At 38.4% G+C, this 14,380-nt stretch overlaps 2 protein-coding genes across 3 annotated transcripts in view; one reads left to right on the top strand and one right to left on the bottom strand.

Moving 5' to 3' along the window:
• Nucleotides 1–1,124: 1,124 nt before the first annotated feature.
• cytl1 (cytokine like 1) lies at nt 1,125–3,615 on the bottom strand. The gene is made up of 4 exons (XM_074611087.1): nt 2,914–3,615; nt 2,509–2,553; nt 2,092–2,238; nt 1,125–1,406 (listed from the first exon to the last, which is right to left on the bottom strand). The coding sequence occupies exons 1-4, from the start codon at nt 3,064–3,066 to the stop codon at nt 1,362–1,364; spliced, it is 390 nt and encodes a 129-aa protein (XP_074467188.1). The 5' UTR covers nt 3,067–3,615; the 3' UTR covers nt 1,125–1,361.
• Nucleotides 3,616–8,148: 4,533 nt separating this feature from the next.
• The window catches only part of stk32a (serine/threonine kinase 32A), a 73,226-nt gene continuing 66,994 nt past the window's right edge, over nt 8,149–14,380 (top strand). Inside the window, exons 1-2 of one of the 2 annotated variants that reach the window (XM_074611086.1) lie at nt 8,149–8,526; nt 11,341–11,826. In XM_074611086.1, the coding sequence (XP_074467187.1) occupies nt 11,775–11,826 (52 nt within the window). In that variant the 5' untranslated portion in view covers nt 8,149–8,526; nt 11,341–11,774. The remainder of the gene's footprint in view (nt 8,527–11,340; nt 11,827–14,380) is intronic. The other variant, XM_074611085.1, reaches the window with a different exon arrangement.

Genomic DNA, 14,380 nt, shown 5'->3' with positions numbered 1-14,380 from the left:
AGATATAGTGACTCAAAATGTGCTCTACCAAACAGTTGAGCAGAACATTAAAGGGTCAATACAGCTCCAGCGTGTTAACTTGATCCCTTACTGTAGGTGCCTGTTGACGTTTCATTCAAACAACAATAAATGATGGATGATGATGATTTAGAAATACCCTAAAATGCCCAGACAATAGCCTTTTTGTAGCGGAGAGACATTTTAACACGTCACAGGAGGAAAATATACATTAAATATATTTATTGATGTCTGAATTCCTTTTAGCTGCTTCAGTTTCAGGGTTCTGGTGTTATGCATGCTGGCTCACTGTCACACTGTCATGACTTACTGGGACACTTGAATTGTACGGAGTCATTGTTAGTGTTATTGGTAACATAAATGTACTTTTCCTACTATCACAAGTCAAAATGTCTGCTGTAAAAATTCTTTAAAATGCAACATACTGTAGTTAATTTTACCTGGATTCACCTGGTATATGTCTTATATCATATTGTAGTAATAAGAACAAGTAAATGAAATATCTTATAAGCTGAAAAAAGATATATAATGGGCCTCATGCAGGAAGTGATATAAGAACAAATTTCCTTTTTTAATGTTTGTATCCACGGTTTGTTCTTATTGTGTTAGTAACCATTGATTTCAGGGATTTACCTACAGTATGTTTTCTTATTTTTCTTTTCTCTTAGGTAAGAAAACATTTTACGAGTGGTCGAGAGCACTCTTACCAGATACGAAAAAACATCTTGTTTTCACAGTCGACAAATTGTTTATCCAGCGCAAGGAAATATTTTAGTTGACTCTTTTAAATTTGAGGAACTTAAAAAAAACATATGGATATCATATAATCAAATTTAGATAATTATATGTTTTAGAGAAAAGATTGGATTATTAAATAAATTAAAGAGTATATTTTACATGTGTTTTATAGAGCCTTATTGTGCCCAAAATATTTTTTGCCATGGTATGACAATGAGCAAAGATCTTGAAGTACACTGATTTTATTAAGTTAAGACGAAGTTCAATAAGACTGGATAGTCCGATGTATGGAGCCACTAACAAGCTTTTGTGCTATATTTTATTTTACCCCCCGTCCATCCTATTAAATGAGAAGAACAAAAGGCGTTTTAATAAAGTTTATTATATGAAAAGTTTCCTCAGTCGGATTCCATAGGAAAGATGTGATAACTAGTGGCAATATACCCCATTATATATATATAGAGATGATTAAAATACAGTTTTAGTAACACAAGCCACAGTCACCGTAGATTTAAACTTTCAGTGATTGCACATGCTTGAAGAACGTACATAGAAGGACTGTATTGCTGTCAAACAGTAATATTGTCATCTCAGGATCCAGGATGTTAGCGCTCCAGTGCAGCACAGTCATAGCTCGTGAACACCAAGTCCTATTAAAAAAAGAAAGAAAGGTGAAATAGATGTATTTAAGTAAAGCATGCATAATTGAATACAATCTTTATTCAGGATTCCTTTTTCCTATGTTGTAAGTGGCTCAATTTCACTTCATAATAAATCTATATGATGTGTGTATACATTTTTACTGTATCTAAGGCTGTACTATAATTGACCTTAATTAGAGCTCAACCTTTGAAGCTTACTGAGATGACCGCAGTGAAAGTGAATTAACTCTAACCCTTTGTCGAGACACGGCGGCCTGGTCTGCAGACAGGTCGCGTCGGGCTGTTATGGAAAACTAACCACAGACCCACATGTGTCTGAGTTGAGGAGAGAAGCCTCAAAAATCCACACAGAACTGAACGTTTTTCATAATCTGCATCATAAACCCGGTTTAATCCCGTGAAATGACCCACTGAGTGACCCATTAACCGGCAGTCAGTTTGAATGCATCTCATAACTGTTCCCTTTTCTGTTTCATGTCGAGCTGCAACGGCTCTGACTTTGGCTCGGTGAATAATACAGTAGAAGTTATACATGACTTAACAATATGCATTAAAGGTAGAGTTGGTAAAGATTTTTCACTGCGCTTCCCTTTGTGTCCCACCAGATTGAATTAGACTTAATTGCTTGAGTCTCACTGTGTTAAACATATTCAGATCATTGGTTTCGTCTTACCCCGTGACATTTCTCTGACATGATGATGAAGAGCTGTCTCAGAGTGCCAGCCATCTTCCTCACATCTCTGGTGTAAGCACAGCGGCGATCTCGCATGCCTTCCACCAGGGAGATGTAGGTCCTCAGTTTGTACATCATACAAGCATTCTGCATTCAGCAAGAGTAGCAATTAGTGTCCCTGTGTGTGATTTACAGCTGAGGTTTTCAGTCAAAATACCACAGACGATAGTGTCGAAAATTTTGGGACAGCGAGATTACTCAGAGATAAACAGTAAACAGAAATATTTTCTTCTGATTGAGGGGTTTAAGTACATCACTTTGTCTACCTTTCTCCATATACAAATTATGTACAATACATTTTCAATCTAGCAGCATCAACAAATGTTACAATAATGGGGAATTTGAAGTCATACTCACATGGACATCAAGGTAGAGATCTGGCATGTGAGCCATGCAGTACCTCTGGATGCAAAAAAAATAATATAAAGTGTCAAAATTCAACAATTGCAGGACAATCTAATGTAGTTTTAATACCAATCCCTACTCTGCGAAATCGCAGGTGTCTCACATTAATAAAAAATTAAACCCAAATAAAATGTTTTCACATTTAGCATACAATGGTTTGATTTGATGGGGTTAAACTAAGTTAACTAGATAATAAATGAAGGAATAAAATAAGTATTATCTCCAATGTGGTCCTTAATACAATATATAAAAAACACTAGATAATAAATAGACTACAAACAAGACCATTCAAGAATAGATATTAAACACAACTTTAAGCAACAATCTATAAGAGTGACAACAGAGCAGGTGACTTACAGTTTCATGGCCCAGCTTCAAATGTGCGGCCCACTGGGTGACCTCCAGTGCCATGTTCAGCACCTTGGTGTAGCAGGTCGGTGGGTAGAACGGGTAGCTCAGTACCAGCGGCACCAAACACCAAACCAGCAACAAGTGGTTAAAGATCGCCATGACTCACTGACACCCACTGTACTGTACTAACTGAACCTTTGTTTGTTTGTGTCACCGTTTATAGCCACGTATGCATGTGGACAGATTTTAACACACCCTCTGTTTACTCCAAAATGATTATGCAACTGTAGAGGAGTGACGACCCATTGTGTCAGATAAGACAGTGCTTGTGTTTATGGAGAAATCAAAGCAGACTCGAAAGAGTGAGCTGTGATTTTTGTCCAAACTATTTAATATTGGGAAGACATAAATTAGTAATTTGCCACAGAAAGGGGAGGAATATTCATTCATGGTATTTCTTAAATCAGATTTGCAGTGATGGTAGTAGACAGAAGTACAGTAGTCAGATCTCTTACTTAAAGGAACAGTGTGTAACATGTCAGGAGATGTAATAGCAGAAATGGAATATAACATTCATAACTATGTTTTCATCAGTGTATAATCACCTGAAACTAAAAATCCTTGTTTCGTTAGCTTAGAATGAGCCCTTCATATCTACATAGGGAGCGGGTCCTCTTCACGGAGTACGCCATGTTTCTACAGTAGCCCAGAAAGGACAAACCAAACACTGGCTCTAGAGAGAGGCTTTGGCATTTTTACGTTACCTGAAGGCCACAGTAGTTCTCCAACACGGTTGTGAAACTGCGGTGACGTGAGCTGCAGAGTGCAAAACCGTGGTACCGCCAGCCGCCGTCTGACTTCCATTGCTCCTAAAGTAGTGTTATTATGGTAAGGATGGCCTCTGAGCGAGGCGAACGGCGTTACCATGGTTTTGCACTTGGTGGCTCACGTAACCGCAGTCTTGAAAAGTGAGGAGTGAATGGAGGGGTACTCAGTTGGTTGCAATCTGCAACCACACCACTAGATGCCGCCAAATCCTACACACTGTCCCTTTAAGTAAAAGTAACAATACCACAGTGTAGAAATACTTTGCCACAAGTAAAAATTATGCTTTTACTTGTCAAATAAAAGCACAAAGAACTAGCATCAATAAATATTTAAAATCACCAAAAGTACTCATTATGCAGAATGGACCCTTTCAGAGTAATATATATATATATATATATATATATATATATATATAATACTGGACAATAATTATTAATGCATTAATTGTTTACATCATTTAAATGTTGCAGTTGGTAAAGATGGGGTTAATTTTTATTATTTTTAAATACTGCTCCATAGCTTGTGAATTTCCCCCCAGGGATCAAATAGTCGTTAATATAATAACGTAAGTTAACAAATAAATGTATTGGAGTAAAAAGTGTAATATTTGAAAAAAAAAAAAAAATAAATACTCAAATAAAGTGCAAGTACCTCAAAATATATTCAATTACAAAATTTGAGTAAATGTCCTGTTACTTTACACCACTCAAGACTTGTTTCCATACATGTCATGTCTTAGTATCCACTGAGTATGTACTGATAGTTTACATACACACTGCAGGATGACTTACAAAACATGAGTGACTTTACTCTAATAGCCATGTCTCAAGCTCTCAACTCAATGTATAGCACCTTTGGAATGCAATTGCAGCATGTTTTTAGTGTATTAGATTTTTTATATAAATGTATTGTTCTTTGCTGCTGTATGCATTTTAATGCAAAGCACATTGAGTTTACACAATGTACTGAAATGTGCTATGCTGTGTACATAAAACTGCCTTGCCTGGAAGAATTCAAACAGCACCTGGGGCTGAAAAGGGACCAGAAATATAAAAGCTTTAATAGCCTGCACCCTGATACATGTTTTCCATAATGGAACATTTGTGCATCAGGGATGAGGGTGATGTTGATGCTTTGACTGAAATATTGATCATGCAAGCGATTTATGCTGTACATTATATTCCCCATAAAACCCTTGCTGCATTAATACCTAACTGCTGTCATGTCTTTTTTATCCACTAGATGGGGTTAATTTGACATATTTAAACCCCTCAAATCTTCCTGAGCAGTCCAGCGTCCATCAGCATTATGTCAAAAAATATCATCACTTATAAAACTAGGACAACTTTGGCACATGCCGAGGCCTCCTGCACGTTTGCGCCATTTCTGTCCAGGTGTGATACGACGCTGTCATCACTCATCTCATCTAAAAGAAGTGTACAACTCCTGATGCCGCCAACCAACCGCCCGATAAGGGATTGGCCTTCTTTTGAGTAATGCTTGTCACCTCTCACAGCCTGTGTGGAGGGTATGAGATGGGAGGTCTGTCCTTTAACCTCTGTATGAAGATGGATGGCCCTCACCGAGTGTGTCTTGGCATGACGGAGAGGAAGAAAAAGTGCAGTGTGCGCTGTAAGCATATCTCTGGTCCCACAGTCCCACCACGAAGCCATTCTCCTTTTGACCTTGGCCTGCTCAATTAACAGGGGACACGGGTGGCAGGCCTTATAATGGACGAACGTGTTTTACAGTTAGTATGATGAAATATTGGACTCCAGAAATCAGCCAAAAAGACGGCAAATTTTCAATGCAGCAAACACATATTGTGGTTTTAAAGCCCTGGATATTCGTTGAATCAGAGTTCTCCACTTTTATACCTGTGGGATGTCCAGTACTACCATGATCCTCTATTGCAAGCAACTAAGGGTTAAAGGGTAACTTCAGTATTTTTCAACCTTTTCCCATGTTTTTGTGTCCAAGTGACTAACGAGGGCAACAATTTCTGAAATTGGTCCAGTACTGAGGGAGAACACTGCCGCCGTCAACCGCTAAATGGGCTATAATGTAATCATTTGGGACAACCTGGGACTGTTTACGTTCACGAAAAGTGCTTTTTGTCACTGACAGGTTCAGATTGTTATTATAAGTGTCTGACATTATGGAAATGACCCTACAGAGAAATTAAACGTTCTTCTTACCTTTCGCTTCCTGTTTGTTATTGTGTCATGTGGCTTGTTGCCAGAAGGCAACGGTGGAAACGTGAGTGAGAGTTGGAGAGAGGAGTGCCGGTGTTGTCAGAGTTTGTTGTTTTTGTAGTACAGAAAGAGTAGCTTAGTGTTATCAAAAAGATTTTCAATGTCATGGATGAATATTTAGATGATATCCACAATGTGGATGCAATGCGAGATTTCTGAACGAGACTTCTCAGAGCAAGACACATAATAACAAACAAAATTGTCCTTTAGTACAGTACTTGAATGTACTGTACTTAGTTACTTTCCACCACTGCTCACTATGGGACACCAGAGACACATTAGCATCCATTGCTCCCCCTGTATAATTACTATTTCCATATAAGTTTAACGGCTATTATGAGAGAGCGGGCTCAGCTCATCTATAAAGAGCTGTTTCTACCGGTGGGGACCACCGGTAGAAACAGCAGTGTGGACAATCTGCCTTGCTGAAGTGCCTTTAAGCATTGGCTCCCAACCCGGGTGTCCCGACCCTCATTAGGGGTCCCCAGAGCTTCACGGGGGGTCGCAAGGCCTTCTTGATTTAAGGGGTGTTGTAGGACAACTTTTTTGAAATCTCAGCATTTCATTCATTTCTGCGTCGACAACTAAACGAAAATGTTATTTATAAAGTTTGGATTATTATTTAAGATATAAACAGGATAAGGGCACAGTGAAGACCTGAACACAAGCTATATTCACAGAGCCGTCCTGCGTTAGAAAAATACACAGATAAAACAACAACAAGAGCTAATAGAACAATTGCCAAGCGTCAGGGAGAAGAAAATAATGTCAAAAAAGAATCCTATCAAATATGTATAATTGTTAAAAATTAAAAATATTGAAAATACATAATACAGACAGAGAAATGTACTAAAAGTTCCTAAAAATAACAGAAACATGACAGAAAATAATTCCCTGCAGATGTAAATGAAGTAGAGGATTATGCAATGCAAATGCTAAAGTGATGCATACTGATACTTGATATGCAAATATCAGTATTAGATTTTATTACATTCTGTGGGAATAGGCAGTTGGCTGATACGCTGACAATCACCTCTTAAAAGGTACAATTGATAACATCAATTACCATCAATCTCAGCCATTTATCCGTTTTTTCCACACTAACTGACGACCCATGCAGAGATACCACTGACGTTATGCTATTGGCTCATAAGCCTTATTAGAAGTGGGAACCAAACGTCAGATATCTTCCACAGAGATAAACAAAACATTCATTATGGACCCGCCAAGATTTATTAAAAATTGTTAACTCACAATCATAATAATTTTTTTCAGGATAAGCCATACTTTTATTCGTCACCTTTCTAAAAGCTCTGTGGAAGTATTATTTTTACAGAAATATTCATCTACATAAAAATGTGTTTATCAATAAGATCTTTAATCCCAACAGGGGCTATAGCAGTCCAGTTCTGAGGTCTCTAGACTGGCTCCCTGTCTCTCTCAGAGAATTGATTTCAAAATACTGCTGTTGGTTTACAAAGCACTAAATGGTTTAGGGCCAAAATACATTTCTGATCTTCTGCTATGTTATGAACAATCCAGACCTCTCAGGTCATCTGGATCAGGTCTGCTTAGTGTCCCAAGAGTCAGAACTTAACATGCAGAAGCAGCGTTCAGTTTTAATGCACCAAATATTTGGAACAAGCTCCCAGAAAACTGCAGGACCAACTCCAACTCTGAGTTCTTTTAAATCAAAGCCTAAAACTTTGCTGCTGCTGCCTTTTATTAAACCAGATAATGATCTTATATACTGCACTAGAGCTTTTACTCGTGTGTGTTATATTCTATTTTAGCTTCTATCCTGGCTTTTATTTTTAGCTTGTTTTTATTTTCTAATCTTTAATGTTTTTATAACTGTTTTAATTATGTCTTAATGTTCTTTTGCACTTTGTCGCAATGTTCTTGAATGTTTATGTAAAGCTCTTTGAATTGCCCTGTTACTGAAATGTGCTCTACAAAATAAAGTTTATTATTATTATTATTATTATTATTATTATTATTATTATAGTGGCGTTTACAGTGAACTTGTTGTAACTATGCAGGCACAATTCTCTGTTAATCTATTTTCTGGAAAATCATCAGGGGGGAATACAACTTTCATTTTATTATTTTTTTTAAAGATGAGTGAACGGTAAGTTAATGACAGGGAACTCTAACAACTCCAACAGAGCAGCCTGCATGCCCAGCCTGTGAAACGTGCCTCTCCAGACGCACGCTGGTGGCACGCTGGTGGCCAGCGCATTAAACAAATGCAGACTGCGATGTGGAGGTCAGTCTCTCACCACCAGAGCACCACCACTAAACCCCCCATCTCTGCTCCCTCTGTCCTCCAAAAACAAGGGATTTCGCATTGCACTCCTTCACCGCATTCTGCAAGTCACGTCTCGCTGTGTGGTGTCCCGGTGCGTCGTCGTCCTCACACCGGACAAGTGATGCTCTGAGCTGCACTGTTGATCCCCAGCTGTCGCCTCACATCTCTGCTCTGCTGCAGCAAACCGGGCAGGAAATGGTCCCGTGCTCAACTACCCGTTCAGAGGTAAGGTGCCCACCTCACCTCACCTCACCGCTGCACTACCTGCATGTACGCATGGATGCATGGATGGATACAGGCAGGTAGTGCACATACTTTCTATTCAGCGCATGTTTGTCCCGTTTGATCAGATAAAGGAGCTCCGAGCACAATGTCCTCTGCAGGGAGCTCAGCACTGCGGCTCCACGCACTACTTTTTCTCAATATTTCATTTAACCCCTCAAAAGGGGATACCCAGATATGTTGTGGTGACATTATCTTATAGCCTACAGTGTGGGGATGACATGCATGAAAGTGTATCCCCCTATTATAGCAGATGAAATGTTGCCATGCACAATGACTTGAAGTTTTGTCTATTTAACCCTCAAATGCATCTCAGTTCATTCATTCTTTGTTATAGGATATGTTGTCATTCAGTTTTTAAAGGATGCCACATAGTAAAGCTGTGATGTGAATTATCATAGGAGATTCTAATGTCATTAAAAACTTGAAATAAACTTACTTTATAACAAGTCAAAATCCCTAAAAAAAATGATGTCATTACAGGAATATACAGCCACGTCGCACAGCAGTTTGTGAAATAGTGATGAAATGTAATGTATTGATTTGTGCACAAAGACATGACTTTCACATTTTTTTTCGTGATGGTCAGCACAAAATCAATTCGTATGCAATCCACGTAATTCTGAATCGGGAGGTATAAAGTGCGGCAAACGTCACATGGGGAGGAGATCAGGGTGGATGGGTGGTCAGAAAACACCAAACTTTTGCCCAGGAGACCGGTGTTCGTACCCCGTGTCAAACCAGAAGTCAAAGTTGATTCATTTGTCGTGTAACTTCCGTACTTAAGTTAGGGCACTTTCTGTGTTATTTTAACCCAAACCACGATATTTTCCTAAAGCTAACTAAGAAGTTTGTTGCCTAAACCTAACCAAGTTGATATTTTCCTAAGCCTGACTAAGAAGTTTGTTGCCTAAACCTAACCAAGTCGATCTTTTCCTAAGCCTAACTAAGTATTTGTTGCCTAAACCTAACCAAGTTGATCTTTTCCTAAGCCTGACTAATTAGTTTGTTGCCTGAACCTAACCAAGTTGATCTCTTCCTAAGCCTGACTAAGTAGTTTGTTGCCTAAACCTAACCAAGTTGATCTTTTCCTAAGCCTGACTATGTAGTTTGTTGCCTAAACCTAACCAAGTTGATCTCTTCCTAAGCCTGACTAAGTAGTTTGTTGCCTAAACCTAACCAAGTTGATCTTTTCCTAAGCCTGACTATGTAGTTTGTTGCCTAAACCTAACCAAGTTGATCTTTTCCTAAGCCTAACTAAGTAGTTTGTTGCCTAAGCCTAACTAAACTGATATTTTCCTAAGCCTAACTAAGTAGTTTGTTGCCTAAACCTAACCAAGTCGATCTTTTCCTAAGCCTAACTAAGTAGTTTGTTGCCTAAGCCTAACCAAGTTGATCTTTTCCTTAGCCTAAGTAGTTTTTTACCTAAACCTAACCAAGTTGATATTTTCCTAAGCCTAACTAAGTAGTTTGTTACCTAAACCTAATCAAGTCAATCTTTTCCTAAGCCTAACTAAGTAGTTTGTTGCCTAAACCTAACCAAGTTGATATTTTCCTTAGCCTAACTAAGTAGTTTGTTACCTAAACCTAATCAAGTCAATCTTTTCCTAAGCCTAACTAAGTAGTTTGTTGCCTAAACCTAACCAAGTTGATATTTTCCTTAGCCTAACTAAGTAGTTTGTTACCTAAACCTAATCAAGTCAATCTTTTCCTAAGCCTAACTAAGTAGTTTGTTGCCTAAACCTAACCAAGTCAATCTTTTCCTAAGCCTAACTAAGTAGTTTTGTTGCCTGAACCTAATTAAGTCGATCTTTTCCTAAGCCTAAGTAGTTTGTTGCCTAAACCTAACCAAGTCAATCTTTTCCTAAGCCTAACTAAGTAGTTTTGTTGCCTAAACCTAACCAAGTCAATCTTTTCCTAAGTATGACTAAGTAGTTTGTTGCCTAAACCTAACCAAGTCGATCTTTTCCAAAGCATGACTAAGTAGTTTGTTGCCTGAACCTAATCAAGTCGATCTTTTCCTAAGCCTAAGTAGTTTGTTGCCTAAACCTAACCAAGTCGATCTTTTCCTAAGCCTAACTAAGTAGTTTTGTTGCCTTAACCAAACCAAGTCGATCTATTCCTAATCCTAAATAGTTTTACGAATCAAATTGATTCAATTCTGTGATTATTTCACAAACTGCCGTGAGACTGTGTTGGAATATAACGCTGTAAAGATGCACACATAATTCATTTTTATGCAAATGTATTTAACGAGTTCAAATGATTCATGAGGCAGCAGATTTTTTTCTAGTTTTTCTTTTTGCCTACTAGTGGAACAAAACGTAGTAAGTCATGAAATCTCCCGTCCTGAAGAGGGCAGCCTGAGGGATCCCATTTACAGTACACATAACGCCAGCAAACTATAAATCAAACGCCTCCAATTTTGTGCTCTTAATGGGAAAAGCGATCATACCATTTATCACACACACACACACACACACTGCAGAACGGTGCTCCACTGGGATGAGTTTCTGATTAAAATATAAAAATTAAATAATTGATAAATGGCAGAAAACTGCATTTGTTGAAATAGTAATGAAAGTCAATTCCCCTGCTTTATTAGAGGTCATATAAGTTTGAAAAGCAATGTTTATTGTGTGTCAGTCTTTCCATTCATCATTAGATGCCGTGTTCACGTCTCAGAGGCTCTACCTTACTACTCCCTCCCTCCCTCATCCTGCAGCTGGTGTCATGTTTTCCTGCCTCCCCTCACAGGTTAGACTCTCAGTCAACAGAGGGTCACAGCCACTAACACATCACCCACCATCCTCCTACCTGGCGAGAGTCCTCCATCTGCCTGCATCCATCTAACCAGCAGTGAAGACAGACGGGAAAACTCACACTGTAGTGCTACTGCCTGTGTGTCAGTACCTATAGTGTTCACCCCCCAAGCCCCAAGCAAGTGTGTGTGTGCACTGATGTGTGTCAAGGTGGAGAGCTAAGAGGAAGACGAGGACCAAGTCAGCGAAGCCGAGCCAGCTGCTGCGTTTGTGTGTGTGTGTGTGTGTCAGGGTCAAGTAGTGAGACTGTGTGTGTGTGAGGGGGCTATAGTGTTGACCAGGCTATGAGTGCGTCTCAGAGGGAGAGGCCGTTGGATGCTGAGTTGAGCTAAGGGAGCAGAAGAGGAGAATCTGTAAAGAGGAGCAGCCATGGGGCTCGGACAGTCCAGCAAGGCTCCGGTCACCGAGGACACAGACGAGGGTGAGTAATAAAAACAATCTGACTTTTTCTTCTTTTTGTTTTGTGAAGATAAACAGGGAAGGAGGGGTGAAATAAAATGACACAAGTTGACTGATTTATCTGCTGTCTTATCAATGTGTTAAGCTCTTCCTATTAGCTAATAAAATTAAGTGCGTTTACAGTAAATGGTTCTGACTGATGTAATGCTCATTAGGTCTGCCACTTTAGTCTTCCTCAGCAAATGGAGAAAAGGGAATACTTTGTAGCCACAGTTTGACTTTTGATGCAGCAATAAAATTGTATATTTACACACAAATATTAAAGCTGCCATCTCTTAGTCGATTAGTCAACTAATCGGTTGTTTTAGTCTCAGTTGACTAAGATTTCTTTAGTCGTTTTTTATGCCTTTTTAATGCTGAATGACTTATTTCTAAGAAACTTGTGAGCACATCTCTAGTAAACACAAGATATAAAAGTGGCACTTTAGTGTAATTCTTTGTGGAGAAACTCAGTTTTACAGATCTGTTGGTAAAAATCAATTCAATTCAATTCAAAACACATTATTCGTCCCTCAAGGGGCAATTCAAAGCGAGCGAGCGCGCAAACAGAAATGGAAAATTAATTTATACACATAAAAAACAATCTAAAAATACACATATGACAAATGTGTTATAAAGACATACACAGGGTTAATAGCAGCAATATGTGACACAAGTTAAAATGTAAAAGATTAAAAGTGCAAGTACATTCATCGCAAGATGAACTGACCATTTCTTGTCTTGTACTGTAGCTGTTCACAAGTCTAATGGCTTCTGAAATAAAACCAAACTTACTTCTATTAGTTTTAGATACAGGCAATCTAAAACGCATCCCTGATGGCAGCAGCTTAAAGTAGTCATAGAGGACACGTGTGGGGTCGTTGATGATATTATATGCTTTTTTGAGGACTTGCTCAGTATTCACCTGTACTAAAGACCTTTGTGTTTTGCCAATCATTTTAGAGCTGAGGTTACTTTGCAGTCGGTTCCTGTTCTTTTGACAAAGGATGAAGGAAAAACTTAAAATACTTTCAATATAAGAAGAATAAAATGTTGTCAATATTCTCAGATCTACTCCAAATGGGTTTAGTTTACGTAGGCAGTAAAGACGCTGCCGAGCCTTTTTCACGATGACATCTGTATTTTCACTAAATCTCAGTCTGTCATCAAACACGGTTCCCAAGCATTTGTAGGTCTGGCCGATTTCAACATTTTTTTAATTGATTAGTCATTTTTTATACTTTTTCATGCTGATTGACTTATTTCTAAGAAACTTACGAGCACATCTCTGGTAAACACAAGATTTAAAGTGGTGCTTTTGTGTGATTCTTTGTGGAGAAACTCAGTTTTACAGATCTGTTGGTTAGTTGACAAAATCGTAACGTTAGTCGACTAAGAATTTCTTTGGTCGAGGACAGCCCTAAAAGATATAGTAGAGGGCATGAAATAGAATAAAAGGTTGTTGAAGTTATCCGAACTCTCGTGTCTTCATATTTATGATTATAAAAAATAGCTTGAATCTTGCCAGGCTATATCATCCTAATTTTTCAAGGTCAAGTCTGATTGGCAAACCTCTTGGTTTGAACTTATTTCCCTTTTCTTTGTGACCTGATCAATACAATGTGGATTTATCGATCTGAGGCAGAAATTAATTCCTCTCTGGCTGCACCCTCAAGGACTTCAAATAAGTCAGCGTGACATGAGTCAGTGATTTAGTCAGAAGTGAGGTGGCTTTCCCAGGTGTTTCCTTACCGTACATTTTCTTGTATCTGGTTTCCTAGATCTGTGGATATTTCATATTATATTAAATGCATTACAATAACAGTACAGAACAACTGATAAACTGTACAATTAACCCAAATAGTGAACACAGTAACTGCAGGAAATTTGTGTAAAATGAGCAATTTGGATGAAATTTAGCAAATTTAGATGAAATTTTGCAAATAATTTCCTGTGAATATTGCATTAGAAATGAGTTTTCCTGTTATTTTTAGAAACTTTTAATAAAATTATCTGTCTGTATAATGTATTTTTTTTTTTTTTTTTTAAATATTTACCAATCATGCATACTTTATAGGTTTTAAAGCCTGGCGACCCCTTGTTGGGGTCGGGACCCCCAGGTTGGGAACTAGTGTCCTAATTGACCTGATATGTTTGTTTCTTTTTAGAAAGTTGTAAACCGTAATATCCGTTTTCAGGTTAACACATTTGACGGGTTCATATTCCATTAATTATCATTTGAGTTCACATTTATTTGTTTGTCTGCTGACATACGTCATTATCGTGTGACAAAACAAAATTATTTTTTCACCCCGACTGTGTCAAACGGCTGCATCGCAAATCCATATCTGTGGCTTTCTCTTTCCCACTGGAGGCAACCACTATCAGAGAGGAAATCATTATTCATGGTTAACCTTGCTGCTTACTCATCTATAGCCGCGCCGTTCTGGAAATGTCACTCATAACAGAGCGACTCTGAACTCAGAGTTAATGCAACAGTGCACCTTCCTGACTTCTCTCTCGCAAAACAGCGTGGG

This window comes from Sebastes fasciatus, chromosome 16, assembly GCF_043250625.1.
Source record: "Sebastes fasciatus isolate fSebFas1 chromosome 16, fSebFas1.pri, whole genome shotgun sequence".
NCBI classification, from domain to species: domain Eukaryota; kingdom Metazoa; phylum Chordata; class Actinopteri; order Perciformes; family Sebastidae; genus Sebastes; species Sebastes fasciatus.
Note: the sequence above shows the minus strand (reverse complement) of the source record. Positions and strands in the feature narration are given on the sequence as shown.

Excerpts from the sequence above, each read along its gene's own strand:
- cytl1 (XM_074611087.1), bottom strand. The coding sequence starts at position 3,066 with ATGGCGATCTTTAACCACTTGTTGCTGGTTTGGTGTTTGGTGCCGCTG. Across the intron at positions 2,239-2,508 it reads ATCTCTACCTTGATGTCCAT|AATGCTTGTATGATGTACAA; the intron begins GTGAGTATGACT and ends TGCTGAATGCAG. Across the intron at positions 1,407-2,091 it reads TGTCAGAGAAATGTCACGGG|GACTTGGTGTTCACGAGCTA; the intron begins GTAAGACGAAAC and ends TTTTTTTAATAG.